General features: G+C 37.0%; 1 protein-coding gene across 4 annotated transcripts in view; it reads right to left on the bottom strand.

The window, feature by feature from the left end:
- Window positions 1–13,040, bottom strand: part of LOC131438628 (uncharacterized) — a 289,451-nt gene extending 276,411 nt beyond the window's left edge. Inside the window, exons 1-3 of one of the 4 annotated variants that reach the window (XM_058608764.1) lie at window positions 12,735–13,040; window positions 11,668–12,576; window positions 4,726–5,230 (exon numbers count right to left, since the gene is read on the bottom strand). In XM_058608764.1, coding sequence (XP_058464747.1) covers window positions 4,726–5,109 — 384 coding nt within the window. In that variant the 5' untranslated portion in view covers window positions 5,110–5,230; window positions 11,668–12,576; window positions 12,735–13,040. Of the gene's footprint in view, window positions 1–4,725; window positions 5,231–11,667 lie in introns of all 4 variants that reach the window. The other 3 variants (XM_058608765.1, XM_058608762.1, XM_058608763.1) reach the window with 3 other exon arrangements.
- Between the last annotated feature and the right edge of the window lie 4,582 nt (window positions 13,041–17,622).

The raw sequence follows: 17,622 nt of genomic DNA, 5'->3' as shown, positions 1-17,622 counted from the left end.
ACGTGATTTGATTTTTAGATAAAAAGCTCGTTACCCCCTTTAATGGTTTCATGTCAAAATCGATTTGAGGCAATCCGATGCTGTTCAACTTCAACAAAATCGAAATTTTTGAATTTGAATAAACAAAAGGTCCTGAAGATATGTTGCAATTGTATACAGAAATACTACGAAATACTAAAGACTAGTGCTAAATACTAGTGCTTCTAAACTTTAGCTTCGATTGTAAAAAATTTTAGGTTATGTGCAAGGACCACCCTAAGTATACTGACAGAATGATTAGAATGATTAGCGGCCCTTACACGAGTCATTGAAAATGTCATTACTAAAAAATAATATCAATTTAATGCAGTGCAGCAATGACGAGTTTTCTATCAAATTTGAAATACATCATTACTTAGTCATCATTAAAATGACAAAAATAATTCTCGTGTAAGGGCCGCTATTATGTAGCAGGGCCGCTTTTACATAGGGGCAAGTTCCCCATGCTCACGGTCTTAGGAGGCCCCGGACAGAACCAACCGAGCAAAAAAAACAATACATTCAGTTAGCTAAGGGCACACCAAAAATCTTGCCCCGGGCCTATTATAACGTAAAAGCGGCGCAGTTATGTAACCAACTGATATTTGTTACTGTTCGGTTGGAATTTTGGAATCTTGTATTTGACGTTTTCAAATTAATAAGAACTCAAACTAAATACATTGTAAGTGTATTTTTTTCCTATATGTGATGATTTTAAAGTGTCATTTCGCAGAAGGTCATTTCATAGAACGGGTTATTGAAGCTCATTGGTTTAAAATGAGGAACTCATAAAAAACCCAGGTCGCTAGAGCTTATCTGTCGTTGCGACTGATGAATTTTGAGCTCATCTTGTATTCTTTTTTTTCTTTTTTTTAAGTAGTCTCAATGGCAGCAGTCCCTTGCTTCAGTTCTACACTGGACCCTTGATAAGATTTGCTTCTATCAGCTTCTTTTTCAAATCAACACCCAGACGTAATTCCTAGGCTATGGTGCCCACTTGGTCAAATTTTTTGGTGTTGATTTAAACAGATTTTTGAAAATTGTTGATAAGCGTGCTCATGTTAGTGTCTTATGAATTTAGTTGCTGTTTTCGTCATCATCGTGTATTTTTTTGTTTTATTTTTTTAATATGTATATTGTACATACCAACATATATACATACACACATACATACATACACATATACATAGATAGATAAATAGATATATACATACATACATACATATAGGGGTTTTTGTGGAAGCACGCGAGGACACGCAGTGCCCCTAAAGGAAATTTCGAAAATATCACTCTGACTCATCTGGACATTTTAAGCTTATCATACTTATCAATTCGTAAATGACTTTGATCATCATCTAGGCAGACTAACAAATCGGAATAATGTTGATATCAATCTTGATGATTTCGTCCCTGTTTTTCCGTCATCAACCATACTTAAGTTGAAATTTTTAACATCCAATATTTTCTCTAAAACATAATGGAGGAGATACAAAAAATTGTGCATTAGTGTGTCCCTTAGAGTGAAATGAAAAAAAAGCCCTGCATACATGCATACATACATGCAAACATACATATGTAAACTTATTCCCGGTTTACTTACGGAAGAACGCTCAACTAGCCAAGCCCCGGCCTTTTCCAATCACGTCTCGACATGACAGCGATCCATCACCAATGAATCCGCGTCGACTTTCAATCAATGAATTATGAAAAAATCTAAAAACAAAACAATATCTTTGCTTTGTGAAGTTATACCGCAGAAAAAGTAGTTCGAAAATGGTTCAATACTGATATTATAGCGACGCGAATGCTCCTAATTTTATCTCACTCTAGAAGTCAATCTATCAAACAGAAACAACAGATCTCACTCTAATGATTTTCGTATATGAGATGACTAATGGAGGTGAGATAAAGAGGGTACGGTTACCCTACTTTTATCTCTACTATTGGTCGATCGTTAGTCCTGAGCTGAAACGGTGACCTTTATTACCATTCTTAAATGCACTTCCTCGTACATTTCACTCACACATCAACTCACCCATTAGACATCCTTACAAAATAAACTGGATGAACATCGTTTGACGGCTATAGGTTGGTTTGCTCACTTGTTCAGTCTATATTATTTTATTCTATTTCACAATATTACATCTCATTCCACTATATTCTATAGTACATAAACCATCAATAAACGTCAAAGATGAACTTGTTCATCTGCTACCATCGTGTGAAACTCAATTGGGACATATTCATTCCACTTAATTTCCACTTCACTTCTGGTAATAAGAGCCAGTAGTATGAAAATGTAAAAAAAGGACTCGGTTAAGCCCTACCAGCCTCTCCAACCCCGGATGTTGGAGCGTAATACAATCAACATCTTATTCAAGTCGTTCCATATCTTATTCATTTAATTCAATAACGAAGCTAAAAACTGTAACACATATCTTTATCAAATTGTAACGCATATTGATTGTATCTGATGATGTTTGCAATACCGTCAAGCCCATCAACCACGGGAGGGTAATTTTGAGCTCATCTTGTATTTATACGCAAAAGTCGTTGAAATATCTTTCATCATACGTTTACACATTGGTTTGAATTGACAAAAAAGCTGCTCAACTCATTCACAAAAATATACCTCGTGATTTGATCACAATTAATAAAATGTGCAAAGCCTACTAAGATAAAAATTCATTTCAACAACTTTATTCCCCTAAGAGATAGAAAAATGATATCTTCTACAAAATTTTAGAACTTCTAACGAGAAAAAACTTTGCCGAAGAAGCTATAGGTCACGCATAAGGTTTCGGATATATGAAGCATTTTCGTTTGAAACCACTTAGAATCAATTTTTTGTACATAACTTTTTTCGCAATTATTTTCTGTATCTACTATGTTTGAGACAATTACTAAAAACATAAAATTACATATTTTTATTGAAGACTGTGCACGATTTGGCCTTTTCCCTAAAAAGTTATTTAACATTTAAACTTTTATATACACTAACTTTAACTACTACTAGGAAGCAGGGTCGCAGACCAAAAGGCACATACATATACTTTTTGGAAAGCTTAAATCAAGTAATATAAAGCTACGAAGTGCGTAACGTGGCCCTTTCAAATTGTGTAAATAAGACAACGAAATATCGAATCGAAGACATCGTTTTTCTATCTCTTAAGGGAAAAAAGTTGTTGAAATGAACTTTTATCGTAGTAGGCTTTGCACATTTTTTATTGTGATCAAATCACGAGGTATCTTTTTGTGAATGAGTTCTCCAAAGGAACTATGTATATCGGATCAACGGTTTAGCAGGTAGAGAATTGAGTTCACGTTTTTGTCGATTCAAACCACTGTGGTTTGCTGCCGTTCTACGCATAATTGACCCATATTCTATGGAACTTCCTATATATGTATGGGACAATCATACTTGAAACAGTAGTTTATGTCAAAAGGTTTTTTTTAGTTGTCGACGACCGCATGACTAATATTTTCGGTACGCATCTGAAATCTTAAAGCTCGAATAAATATAAGCTTGGCCACAATGTATCGGACCAAATCTCAAATATCAGTATCCTCGCATATTGAAACTAGTTAGCGTAGCTACGACGTTGCGGACCATCAATCAACACTTTAATTAATTCATGAAAACTTTGATACATTGTACTACTCGGTTCAGCAGCATTCTCAACATTCCCGCACTAGACAGGTGAATATGATCTGGCAACGATTGCGCGCCAAAGCCCGATCCCGCACACCAATTAAAAATAGAAATATGCAATTTCCCTGCGAGGACGACCGTGCGATCTGCCGCGCCGTGAAGTACGGAATGACACGGCCCACAACAGCAGCGTAGTGCACTATGAAGGTGGCCTGCTCAGTCCAAACCGGAGCAGACACGAACGCAGTTCGGAGGACTAAAAATAACCTCCGGTCAAAAGTCCACCATCGGCAGCAGAAGCAAACGGCAGCAGAATCAGCCGGAAAGTAATGCGTTTGGAAAAATAGCGTGCCGAGGAACGTGTCATCACACGCGCACTACCACCGTCAGCTGTCGGTCGGAGCAAGGACCCAAATGCAAGCAGAGAGCTGTCATTCTTTCCGCTTCCCTAGGATCGTGCGTGCGATTATTGGCCGCTGCTTAACCGACTGACTACATGCCTTCATGCCACTGATTTTATGAGTAATAAATTTTCGTTCCTTCATTCAGCGGTTTGGGATTCGCGATCCGATGCGCTATGCATTTCACTGCACATATACGCTTCTATGGTCGGACTTAATTGCTTACTTGGTTGGTTTCTTGGCCATAATCGACCCCGACAAGATTCGAATGCCGATTCATCGAGAAATACTTTCTTTGCCATCAGCACCATCCCACTAACCAAACAACGCTCTGGGTGCTGGTGCATTGTTTTGACTATCATTGGCAGAGCACGCAGATGATCAGTTGATTAATTCTTCTATTTCCGTTCGGATATTTGAGGTGTCGAAACATTATCGTTGGTGTTATTTGAACTGATTGACACTAACAAATCGGCCACTCGGGCCATCGGACGGTATGCGATCTGATGTTTTGTGTTTGCGGCACGGACAAGCTCTCTGGGATGTTATGCACGTTTCAAAATGGGTCGAGAGTGCCATTATCTTGCTACGGTCGATCAATGTTTCTTCTGAATGGGATTTCGAAATTTTTTAATTAGAAATGTAATAACTCACCGAAATTTTAGCGTAGCTCCACAGCGTCTTGACGACCCCACCGTTACTGTTGGCGATCCCATTTGCCAGTTTTGCTTTGTCGTCCTCGCGGTCCGGATCGTAAACAGGCGAGGCAGATGGTGTCGAGGCTTGCGAAGAACCCATATCCGGAATAGTGGACAGCCCGAAGTTTACCTCGAAGTCCAACGATCGGGTAAAATGTTCTCCAGCCGCAGCGTATTGAGCTGTTCCGCTCCCGCCGCCACCCTGGCTGAAGGATAGCGAGCGTGCGAAGGAACTCTTGAAGTACTGACACGGTGCCGCCGACGAAGACACATCGAATCCCGTCTTCTTCGGGATGCGGACTTCGTTACTCTGCAGCCGCGTTTCAATCGTTTTGGACATTTTAACTGTTGCAATCACTTTTCAATAACTATTCAACATTGGTACTTTACTGTTTAGAACAATTTTTTCTTACGAAACAGAATGGTTTGGAACATTTTTTTTTTCAAAAGCACCGCTAGCACTGTATAAATGGAAAAAACAAAATTAATACTTGAGAAAAGATTCTCGGTTAGTAGCTTAAAAAAGAGTTTCGTTCTGCAAATCAGTTTTCAACGTTCCTTCCTACCAAATAACCAAATTTGAACAGCCTACTCAGCCTGCTATTATTTCAATTTGATTAGCATTTCTCCAGTTTTTAGCAGCCCTTACACGTGACAATATTATTGTCAATCCAAAGTATTGTCAATACCGTCAATCCAATTGACTTGGTAACTGGAGTCCGCATTTTTCGAGAAAATCAAGCGTTTGGAGCTTAAAATATTGCAAATGAATATTAAAATATAGAGATAAGAGATTATTGCACATATTTAACAGTTTCTCTCTGGAGAGAAAGTATTGTTGGATTGATGAGCAGTTTTGATTTTTTTGACAATATTTTCGTCAATCCAATGAAGTTTCCATTACACGATCAAAAGTATTGACAATACTCCTTGTATTGACAATAATATTGTCTCGTGTAAGGGCAGCTTTTTATCTATCGTGACGTCTAATGTCGTTTTCGTTTTTAAATTGCACTACACCGGTGTAGGTAAGGTGGCACTGAAATCGTTCGTTTTTGCCAATTGAACTACACCAGTGCTACACTTTTTCTGCACCGACACCACTGGTGTAGCACTCATCAAAAGTATGGTGTAGCTCTGTGCAATGGAATCGTTTATGGTAGTCCATGGTTACTGTTTATGTTTTCGTCATTTTTGTTCGTTTATTCATGCCTCCGTGTAGCACTGCACCGGTGTAGTGCAAATTAAAAACGAAAACGCCATAAAATGAACTCCGTAAAATACGATTCAGACAGCCCGTCACAGTCAACCTCCGTCACCGTCAAAATTAGTTGAATTCATTCTTATGGAGACATTCACACACAACGTCACCGTTACGGAACGTTCTGACGGCAGGCTCGTTCCTGTAAAGAAAGTATTAGACTAATTTTGACGAACGCTGCCGTTTCGGTGACGGAAGGAATTGGACCGTCTGAATCGTACTTAACAGTTTTCTTGCATTGTTTTCATGGATTTTACTTTATGTTTGTCTCATGTTGAACCAAGTTGCACATCTAACATGTAGTATTTTTTCAAGAAATTCGGCACTCTTAGCCTTATTAATTGTAACTCATTTTATTTCAATTTCTTCACGATTTGCCTTCGGCTCATCAGTCTAGCAGCTAGCAACTCTAGCAACTCGTTTAAGTGATGGTCAGGCGAAAGCGAAATAAAACAAATCATTTTCGAAGAAAATAACCCCTATCGTTTATTTTTTTAGAGGTGTGGTGATATCTTTCCGTTAATCTAGCACCGAGTAGTAGTTCATGCTTTATTTTTGTGCAAATTTTAGATTGTACAACTCCAATCCAAAAACAATTTTTGTTGGAATTCATAAGGGGTAAGCACAATATCACAAAAACCAATGAATTCAAAAATCCTATTTTTTATGAGATTGTTATTCCTAGATCAATCGAAGAATATGAGCTTGTTTTCTGGCGACGGAAATTAAGCAGGCCCAACTTTTCACTCAATAAAAGAGTGCGCTAATGTCCCCTGAAACAGGTTGATGTTGTTACCATATGACCCTAAAAAGCATTAAATGATAATCTATAAGGGACCGTTCATAAACCACGTGTACCAAAAGTTGGAAATTTACTTTTTAAGTTGAAACACAGAGTTTAAAATGGCAACTCTGATGTAGAGCCGTTTTGAGTTAGTATCGAACAGGGAAAACAGATTGAAAAAATGACATGTGAATGCAGCTACGTTATGAACGGGACGGGACTACAACCCGTAGCTAACTCCTAACCGGGAATATTGATTTACCAATTAAACTATCCTGCAAATGCAAACACATAAAAGGATAGCCTAATTCACTAGAAGAACCAAGCATGCTTCGCTTTACTTGGCCACCACAGCATTCAATTATAGTCCTATTCCTAAGGAAACACATCGAACAGAAAATCAACACACACACCACATCTTATGTCTATCTTCACTTCTACTTTGCCATCCACGCCATAATTCATATAAACAATTTTACGGGAAAGAAATGGTTTGCATGCTCGAGTTCAGCCTCTGAGGTGTATTTTTCGCAAATTTGAACTTAAGAAATGCTACACATTTAGTTTTTTTTTCGAATTTGTCTAGCCTTAGGTGAAGCCATACTAATGAAATCTTTTTTGGCTTAGTTGGCAAAATTTCGCAGATGAATATTTTTCAAGATTGCACCAGATCTCGACGTTTCAGGCAAAGTCCAAAGTCCCAAAGTCGATTTTTTGCAAACAAATTTTTGTCGAGATAATACCAGTTTTCTCGGAGTTGAACCGACTTTCAAAACGCCACAAAATGTGCACTCACTTTTCTCAGAGATAACTGTCAGAACTAATTGGCTCAGGTGGCACGTTCCCCCAGTTATTTGGAAATTTGTGCCTTGCCGTGGCTTCTCATCATTTTCCTGATGGAAAGAGAAGGATAAAAGGACCATGGAAGGGAAATGTGAAGTGGGTGAGGTGGGAAAATAGCACAAAACAAAAAGAAATAAATCGTTCTGCATCCATGAAAGGATGCTGAAAGTTCTGCAGGTGCCAAATGCACATTTAATAAAACCTCCAACCTCCAAGAGGATTTCGAGATTTTACAAAAATGACATCATTCTGCTTTACTGGAAGAATGCCGAACGATTCGCAAGTATGAACAGAAGTAAATTCGACACCCCATAAGGTATGCCAAACAATCTGCTAAAACTTTTTAGGGTAGAAACAGAAGGGATTCATGCGCTCCAGGAATTTACCATATCGGGTGAGAAACTATAGAATATCCTTCAATTTCAGCTCACCATACACAAATTGAACCGATAACCCGGATACATAGTGAAGTCAATGCGGGACAGTGGATGCTATGAAATACCGTAATCGCATTCATACGAATCACTAAAATAAAACTCAACACACTGAATAGTAGCCATGTGATGGTGGAGTTTTCAATGTCCAGACAGAGCTCTGACCAGAATCCTGCAATGATGCTTGACGAAATACAATAGACATTTTGACATTTTCAGATTCAAATCTCATAAAAATGCTGTCGTCTGAAAACAAGTTTGCAAGCTGTACCAGTAGCTGGATGCAGCCCTAGAACGAATCCTGTGCTTTATCCAACTAGTTGACAGTGATAGAGCTGGATCTTTCATTCGTGGTACCAGCCTTAGCCAACTCGTTCGAAATAATTTCCTAGCCAACTTGATGATTGATAATTTCCAGCATCCGAATTTTCAACGGCCAATTGCATCATCCATTTTTTGAGGTCCTATCTCGATCCCGCTTTTAAAACTCAGATGCTTTAGTGAATTACGTAGCCATCTCAAAATAAGAAAGATTATATAGGATTATTCGCTTGGCAGTGCGCAGTTTAATTCATGAACATAGTTTCAACTGGAAGCTGAATTCAGTTCCTTTATTCTGGTTCGGAAATCAAGTTCAAAATTCAGGTCTAGTAACTTTTGGATTCGAAAAACCTGTTCAGTTTCATAATTCTAGAACTAAATCCATTAACTGCATTCTTGATTTGGATTCCGAACCAGAATTTTCCAACTGAATTCTGAGTCTATGGCTTATTTCGAGTTTAGTTGTTGAATTCAGTTCCCGTTCATGAATCCTGGTCCATAATTTTGGTTCTGGTAATTCCATAAATTATGGCAAAAAGTTCTTAACAGTTGTAAACGTCGGACAAATTTCGTAAATCGGTTCTATTTAGAACTATTGAAATATTCTCAAAAGATTATGGGAAGTTTTCCTCTACTGAGTAGAATAAATTACAAAAAAAACTACTATGACACTGATTGTTGAATTTTTTTGCTATCATTTGTTTCGTTTTATTTAGTTGTAGGATAGAATATAATTGTAGTCAACAAGTTGTACTTTAGTATAGATGCATCCATTACAATTCTCAATTCTGGAAGAGAAGCAGTAAAAGTTTCAGAATTCACACCAAAAACTAATACGATATACGGAAGGGTGAAGGAAGTATGTCAGCTTCGTATTCGTATTTGTGCTCTCCTGTTGTGTCTGTGAGATTGTCCATCCGCCTTTTTGTCAAAAACTTGAAGGATTGTGAACGCTTTTAAATCGTTTCAGTTGCTACTTTTTCGTCTTACAAAAGACACTGATAAATTTACGTCAGATGTAGAGTTTCATAACTAGTTTAAGATAGAAATATTGCAAAAATATTATGATTCGGCTTTCAATTTATTTGTTTCGGTTGGTTTTATACTTATTTAAGAAACATTGGACTTTTTTCAGCGTATAACTTTTCAAGGTGCCCAATAGATTTTCTAGAACTTCTTCCTGGACACCATTTCCATAGTCTTGAGCCGAACTGGCCTCTCCATTCGTGAGAAACGGTTAGCCATACTGAAGCCGTGTACAAAATATCATCCAAACAGGAGAAATCGATTCTAATTTCACCTCCTTTTCTGCAGTTAATTTCTATAATTTAATTAGTTTTTTACTTAATATACTAATTTTTCAAAGCTAAAATTTAAATCAGCTACGAGCTATACTATACAAAGAAATCATTATTGTGTTTTAATGTAGTATTTATTTTAATTGTAATAATTTTTACTCTAGCTTCAATGTTTGTTTTTATTTTCTAGCGGTTTAAGTTGAACTGTTATGTGACAATGGCAGTTCAATTGCAACTGCCAGTTCACTGATGAGTCGAAGACGAAACGTGAAGGAAGTTGATGTCACATTACTAAGACTACTTTCGCTTCACATTTTCTGGTGCAGTCAGAATTAGAATTCACCATCATATTGCATTTTTGCAGCCATTTGTTGTGCAAAGCTTTAAACCTCTTGGCAACATCATATTGTTCTAGTTATGTCAATATTTTTCACCCTAATTCTCACGTAATTTTTAATGGACTGACCTGTAGAAGCTAGTCAATGCATAATCCAATAAGAGTTACGTGTTTCATAGATAAAATTGTTATTTTTAATATTGTGTGAGCTACATGTAATTAAAATGAATTTCACAAAAAAATGCGTATATTTTGTAGATATTCAATTGAAAGTTAACTACCTATAGGAAAACCAGTGAGTTTCGTACGTTTTTGCATAAAATAATAATTTCAGAAAATTAAGAATTACTATATGAAAGTTTATGATTTGTAGTCAATAACTAACAAGACCTCAACCTGGAGCTGGACCAGAAGTTGAATGCTAATGACATTCAATTGCTGCCGTGGGATCGTTTGTTAGGTTAGTTTAACAAAACCTGCAAACTTGAAAAATTTTGCTAAAAACAAAATCATAATTATATTTGCTTTATAACCTTGGAATTAATTTTTTAGCGAATTTCCAAATTACACTTTAAGGATTTACTGCTCACCGTTTTTAGGATCAAATTTTTCACACTGAAAATTCACTCAGATTATTTGACGATTGCTCAATTCACGTAAATTGTATATGAGGATACTATTCATTTAAGGGGATATTAGAATAACATTAATTTTCGTCACGTAAACCATTCATTTTGACTTTTGAAACCATTTTACGTGATTTTTCAAGTAATTCGAATGTGAATTTTTTATTTTAGTGTAGATTCCGATGCGGAACTTGACACTTTTGTGTCCCTGTGACACTAAGAGCATGAATTTGAATCTGAAAATTATAAAACAAAATTGGGAAAACCCCAGAAACATTTCAACAGTGGTTCTATTTTACTGGACCGACATTTCTCGTATGTTTGTCTAGTTTAGTGTCGAGTTTTACATTAGTTTTAAATATGTAAAAAAATGGCTGCCATACAAAAACTTCAAATCTAACATTGGTACTGACATTGATTAGAATTGATAAAACGCCTTGCTGGGAATACGATTTCTTCGGTTTTAGTTTAATGTAGCCACACTCATATGAAATGTCGATCTCCTAAATGCGCTCTAAAACCATTACAGCGTCTGACTGTCTTCGTCTTTTTACCTGCATTTAACACTTCTAGGTCATAATTATTGATGGATTACTCACATACTATTCCTGAATTTGAAATACAGTTAAAAACATGTTTCAAATGTCGAATAAAATAGAATGGCAAAGTTTACAAGATCTGAGTTTGACATTGGAAATGTCCAAAACAATAAAATTGGAACGTTTTCTTCTGTTCCAGTTTCATTCTTATGTACAATTCCAGTCTGCTCAACTTGTTTTTAAGGTAATAATTTTATCTTTAATTGAAGTAATGCATTACATTTCCACTGAATTAGTATGCTATTAATCTAACCTCAAAATGTACATAAGTATTGCATAGCATATTAGTCTTCAAGAGTCTTCGTCCCGAAGGAAACGTCAATCCGATTTGCAGATCGTTTAGACTACCATCAACAGTTCCTTTTCTTTGTCTATTGCTTCTAAACAAACATCACCTCGTTCACCTGAACAATCACAGCTGCTTCACACACACGCGCGCTAGATTAACCGGGGCGGTACTCAGCGACTGGACGGAATTAGGCGACCACCAAGGACAACTTTAGCAATACCGGTGCAACCTTGGTTCAGGTACAAATTTTCCTTCGATTTTCTACTGAACAGAGCACATTTGAGCAGAGCGTGGCAGATTTTCCGTTTGTCAATGTTTCACTCGGCACGATCACAAGGGAAAACTTTTTTTGTTTTGTTTTAGCGACCGCACAACCAACTAGACACAGTCGCTTTCTATTGTCACTTGCAGTAGTGCATGTGGGTGGTCCACCCACAACGGCTCAGCTGTTTCAGTGTACGCACAAACTGTTGATTGAAACAGCCAGTATCGGGGCGGCCACTGTTACCGAAGCCGGTGTTGTGGTACGGTTTTCGAAATTGCTGAACTTGCAAGGCACGAACAGGCGGGAAACGGCAGCCATTTTCCAGCTTGTATACTCTACAAACACTGATTTATGTTTTGCACAATTCTTTTTATTTCTAGTCGAAAAATATAAATGAAACGCTTTTTATCGTATTGAATTCGCTCAGGCCTGACGGCGTTGGTAGCTGGGTGTTGGAATTGAATGGAACCAACAACACTACTGAAACTCTAAACGAATACACTTTTGGGGTCTTCGCAGATTTTGTGCTTGAGATAAATAAAAAAAAACGGTACACTTTTATTTGGCCTTATTTCCGGTTTTCTAAAATCTTCTTGCAATGCTTCGTCAATCACACTCACAATCGGTTGAAGGGTAAGATCGCAGGATTACATTTATCACACGTAAACAATTGCATCACTCCGGCTAATGTTTTCCAAATATCACCTGCAATTCGACGCAGTTGTTTATCTTTTGCTCTACAGCGCCCTGCTACGAACGAAACATGCTGTTAAGTCACGATCCGCCTGACGTTTTCCACGGATCATTCCACAGAAACCACAAAGAAAACAATCACTTTGCTATTGTTCGAAGTTTATCCAAGAAAAAACTAGTCAACCACAACGATTACACCGCATTCGATTACATACTCGATTTTGAACGACCTCCGCACCAGAACAACTTCCTCGAAGTTGGCAGAACCGAAAATCAACGCATTCTTTCGTGGTCACTTTGATAGGATCCGCGTGTCCTGCGAACCGTAACGAACGTGTACACAATAAAAAAAATTATGCTGCCTCAAACTCAACCATAGTAAACACGAGCAATTTGCATTTACACCGGCACTTTCGTGGTATCCAAATCCACGCACACACAGCACTGCACTGTTCTATTGTTCGTTAACAACGTCACGCTCAACGGCTCTAGAGCCAACAAAGCGCACAACCATTCCGAGCGCACTCCAAACGGCGAATAAACTTGTGCACCGTCGTACGAATGAAAAGAGTTTCCTTCTGTGCCTGCATCGGCCAACGACGACCGAACGAACCGCTCACCGATGGCATTCGGTCTTCGCACCGCAACTCCGCAACCAACGCAGCAACGCGGTGCGTTCTGCTGTTCTGTATCATAGACGGCTGGCAGCACCGGCTGTCTTCGCAGCTAGGGTCGGTTTGTTTCTGATTGAACCAGCAGGGATGATCAACTGAAAGAGCTGTTGTCACTAACATATGCGGAGCAGAGTAAAATAATTACTGCCACATATTAGTGTGGTTTTCATATTAAAAGAATAGCGTGTGTTATATGAAAATATATCGCAAATTTCGAATATTAAACCGTAATATTAACAGCAAAACTTTGCCGAGATTTAAACTGTCAAGTGCTCGGTAAACATTAAAACAACTGAAATTTTCGGTATTTTTCATTTTAATAATAATTTACATTTGCCGAGATTTTCGGTTTCAGGAAAACTATAAATTACCGAGATCGAAAATTATCGGTGTTCATGCATGCGAGTTAATGCCGTATTTTTTTAGCAAATGAAATTTCAAATATAAAATCAACATTCCAGTTTAAACTCGTTATCATAGATTTATTCATGTCAACATTATGTTGGCGGTTGAACTGATCGACGCGGAAATGTAAAAAAAAACAATATATCAGATTAAGAAAATACTGTAAGTGTGAAGCGTTTACACAATGGAATGGATGCAGGGAACACAATTTGAAAATCAAATTCCGACTACAATGAAAATATGGGCTCCATAAAACATTGAATATTTAAGGAGATATATCATTCCGGAATCCAATCAATTTTATGCAGTAGATTAGCGTTACGAGGATCTTATCCCTTGTGCGTTAGAATTCTATGGGGGATCTTGACACGAAGAATCGCCAAACATTGAACAACCCAAGTAACAATTCGAATGTCTTATGGTTCTGATCAATTTATTGGAGTTTATAATTGATTTTCTCAATCACCTGTTTTATGACAACTATAATAAGAGTCTCTTTTGACAAATAATATCATAGTTTTCAAAACTTCTGTAAAACCCTTTACCCAGACTTACAACTGGGATAAAAAAAACAATTTGTACTAAAATAAAATCATGCATACACTCTTAATATTGCTTTCAAGCACCTGTAATTCGACGCAGTTGTTTCTCTTTTGCTCTACAGCGCCCTGCTACGAACGAAACATGCTTGAATTTTGAGATTTAACCCAAGCTTATGCTGATTCTTCACTTTGTTTTATAAAACTTATGAAGAATGTTTGACTTGGCAGAAATATGCTCTTATAGAGGTTTTCAGTAGGGTTTCGTGGAGTTTGAAGTTTTAATGCAAGATTTATTATGCAACATTGAAGACAGCTACAAGTATTTATTAATATGAAAAATGTTACTTGGGAAATTTGTTTAAACTATCTATATTATTCAAGTTTTCGTAGCAACTGATTCCACATATGAGAACAAGCTCTTATTTACATCGCACTGAAGCAAAATGACTACTTTGATGAATCAACGATTATCGGTTGTCTAAAAGCTGTTTTACCGAGGTTCCGGTAAGTTGATATAATTAATTTGGTGATTTCGGTAAACGACCAATTTTTTGGTAAACACGATAGTTTACTAAACCGAATATCAGTATAACATTTTAAATTGCCGAGAAATCTGGAATAATAAACCAAGTATTTTGGAAAAAGCTATCTTTATCGAAATTTCAGTAAAATATCGCTTAGCTGTTAGTTTTCAGCATCTTTTTTTGCCGAGATCAAAACTAAGATCTAAATGTGTATGGAAAAGTTATAAGCGATGGTAGATCAATCACGCATTTTCGACGTAGTCCACGTACTGTATCACTGAAATTTTCAATCTTTTCGTATTCATAAACTGTATTTTTTTCAATAAATTTGGATATATTTCCAAGATATGAAGATAAATATTTTTGATTCTAGGTTCATTTTATTGTACGCAATGTTTATGAGGAACATTTGCAGCAATGAATGACCCCTGCTTTGTACGTCTTCACGAGTATCAAACGTTTCTCGAACGCATCGGAAGCAACACACACGAACTACATGAACATTTTGTTCAAGATTTTGAAAATCACATTCCTAAACTGGTCCAAGGGGCTGGCCTTGTATTCGTACAGCTTCGACATCATACATGATTTAACAAAAAAGTTTTGAGAATCAAAATCCGGGAAGCTGAAAGGCCACCAAATTTTGTCCAGAATGTCGGTTCAATTGTCCCGACACCAGGCTTGGATCACATTTGCTAGGTGATCTGGTACAAACCATGGCGGGAAGTGGGCTAATGTTAGTTGTTATATTTTTTTTTAGTTTTTACAGCTTACCCATACATTCCAATACCATACCATATACCAATTTTCCAGTCCAGTCTTGAATTTCGAGAGCACTTAGAATGCTGTGAAGTCGGGCAATTTTGTTTTTGCTGACTAAAAATCACAAAGCTCTAAGCTCAGTTTAAGTACTCGTAACATTTTTAATTTTCTACCGAATTCGGTGATATATTCGCTAAGACATATTATTGTTGTAATGTGTTTTGCCTTTCTCTATAGAATTGCTGAAAAAACCGACTGTTTTCATAATACATAGACCACCATATTGCATGAAAAAAAACATTAGTAATTTTGTATTTACGCGTACCGTACAATGTTTACGAATTTTCAAATGGATCGTATTGCATACAATACGTTTGAAATGTACTGTAAATCTCGGCTGTTTCAGTTTTGTTCTACCTTGACACACAATGTTAATGGCATATTAGTATTCACGAACAGGGTTGCCACATATACAGATTAATCTGCATATTACAGATTTTTCAGATACATTTGTAACCAAGATTCTGTATATGCAGATTACAGATTTTTAGCAAAAAATACAGATTTGTACAGATATTTGATAGTGTGGATTAAAAATTGAATAAAGATCAAGTTAAAATACGAGGTATGTTCAAAAAATTCCCGGAATTTTTTAATTGCGCGCGTCTGGAAAGTCCGGTGGTCAAAATTTTTTTTATTGTGTTGGTACATATGTCCCTAATGTATGGTGAAATTTTCAGCTGTATTCATTGTTTACATTCTGTCTTGTAGCGACTGGTGTAGACGTGATTTTTTGAGCTCGGCGATTTTTGTTAGTTTAAACAATGGAAGAATTGAAGAGTCAAAGAATTTATATTAAATTTTGCGTGAAAAATGAAATAAAGTGTAACCAAGTGTGCGAAATGTTACAGAGAGCCTACGGTGAGTCTGCTATGAAAAAACAAGTGTTTACGAGTGGTATAAGCGTTTCCAAGATGGCCGCGAAGACGTTGAAGACGACGAACGCTCCGGTCGACCCAGCACGTCAATAATCGATGAAAATGTGGGAAAAGTGGAAAAAATGATTATGGATGATCGCCGAATCACTATTAGAGAAGTTGCTGATGAAGTTGGCATATCAGTGGGCTCATGCCATCATATTTTTTCAAATGTTTTGGGCGTGAGACGAGTGGCAGCAAAATTCGTTCTAAAACTGCTGAATTTTTTATCAAAAAAACAAACGCATTACCATCGCTTTAATCATGCCCCAACCTCCTTATTCACCAGATATCGCTCCGTGTGATTTTTTCCTGTTCCCAAAGTTGAAGAGACCCATGAAAGGACAGCGTTTTTCATCGATTGAAGAGATAAAGGCAGAATCGCCGAGAGTGTTACAGAGCATTACAAAAAGTGACTATCAGGGGTGTTTCGAAGACTGGAAAAAACGCTGGCATAAGTGTATTATATCTAGGGGGGATTACTTTGAAGGGGACCATATAGATGTAGACGAATAATTAAATATTTTTTTAGAAAAATGAGAATTCCGGGTACTTTTTGAACAGACCGCGTATATTAAATAATGGTACTGATTATTTTTTCAAAGTGAAAACATTATTCTGATTGTGCGTTAATTTTAAAAAGAGGATGAAATTATATATAAAAGAGTATGTCAAGGACAGTAAACATACTGATTCTGATAAGATGAAAAGATGATGGCTTCGGCCATAACGTAAGGTAGTAAAGAAAAAAGATTGCCAATTGATCAATCAGATTAAGTTTCACTTTCAGATTATATTTTGAAGGCTTTTCGTTAAACCATTATTTCGAAAGGCTCCAACGCAAAAACAACTTCCAGCGTTTTTTCAACTACAAAATCATAAAATTCAGACTAAGAAAAGTTTTGGTTTCTTTAAATTTAGACTTTTTGATTCCGTTGTGCTTCGATTTCTTATCACTTCTATATACAGATTTTCAATTCAGGTTTTTGAGCTCCCGATACAGATTTACAGATTTTTCTTCTGAAAAATGCAGATTTAAATGTGGCAACCCTGTTCACGAACCGTCTGGTGCGGCAAGTTCCAGAAATATGAGGGGGATTTTTTGAAAGGGAACGGAGAGATTACGGTGATTATTAAACGTAGAGATCCATGAAACCATACACTGAGAAAAGAACCATAGTAACCGCAAACTGTTTTTCATTGTCATTTCTACTATACG

The sequence above is a fragment of the Malaya genurostris genome, chromosome 3, assembly GCF_030247185.1.
Source record: "Malaya genurostris strain Urasoe2022 chromosome 3, Malgen_1.1, whole genome shotgun sequence".
Lineage (NCBI taxonomy): Eukaryota > Metazoa > Arthropoda > Insecta > Diptera > Culicidae > Malaya > Malaya genurostris.
The sequence above is the reverse complement of the archived record's forward strand: the minus strand, read 5'-3'. Positions and strand labels throughout refer to the sequence as shown.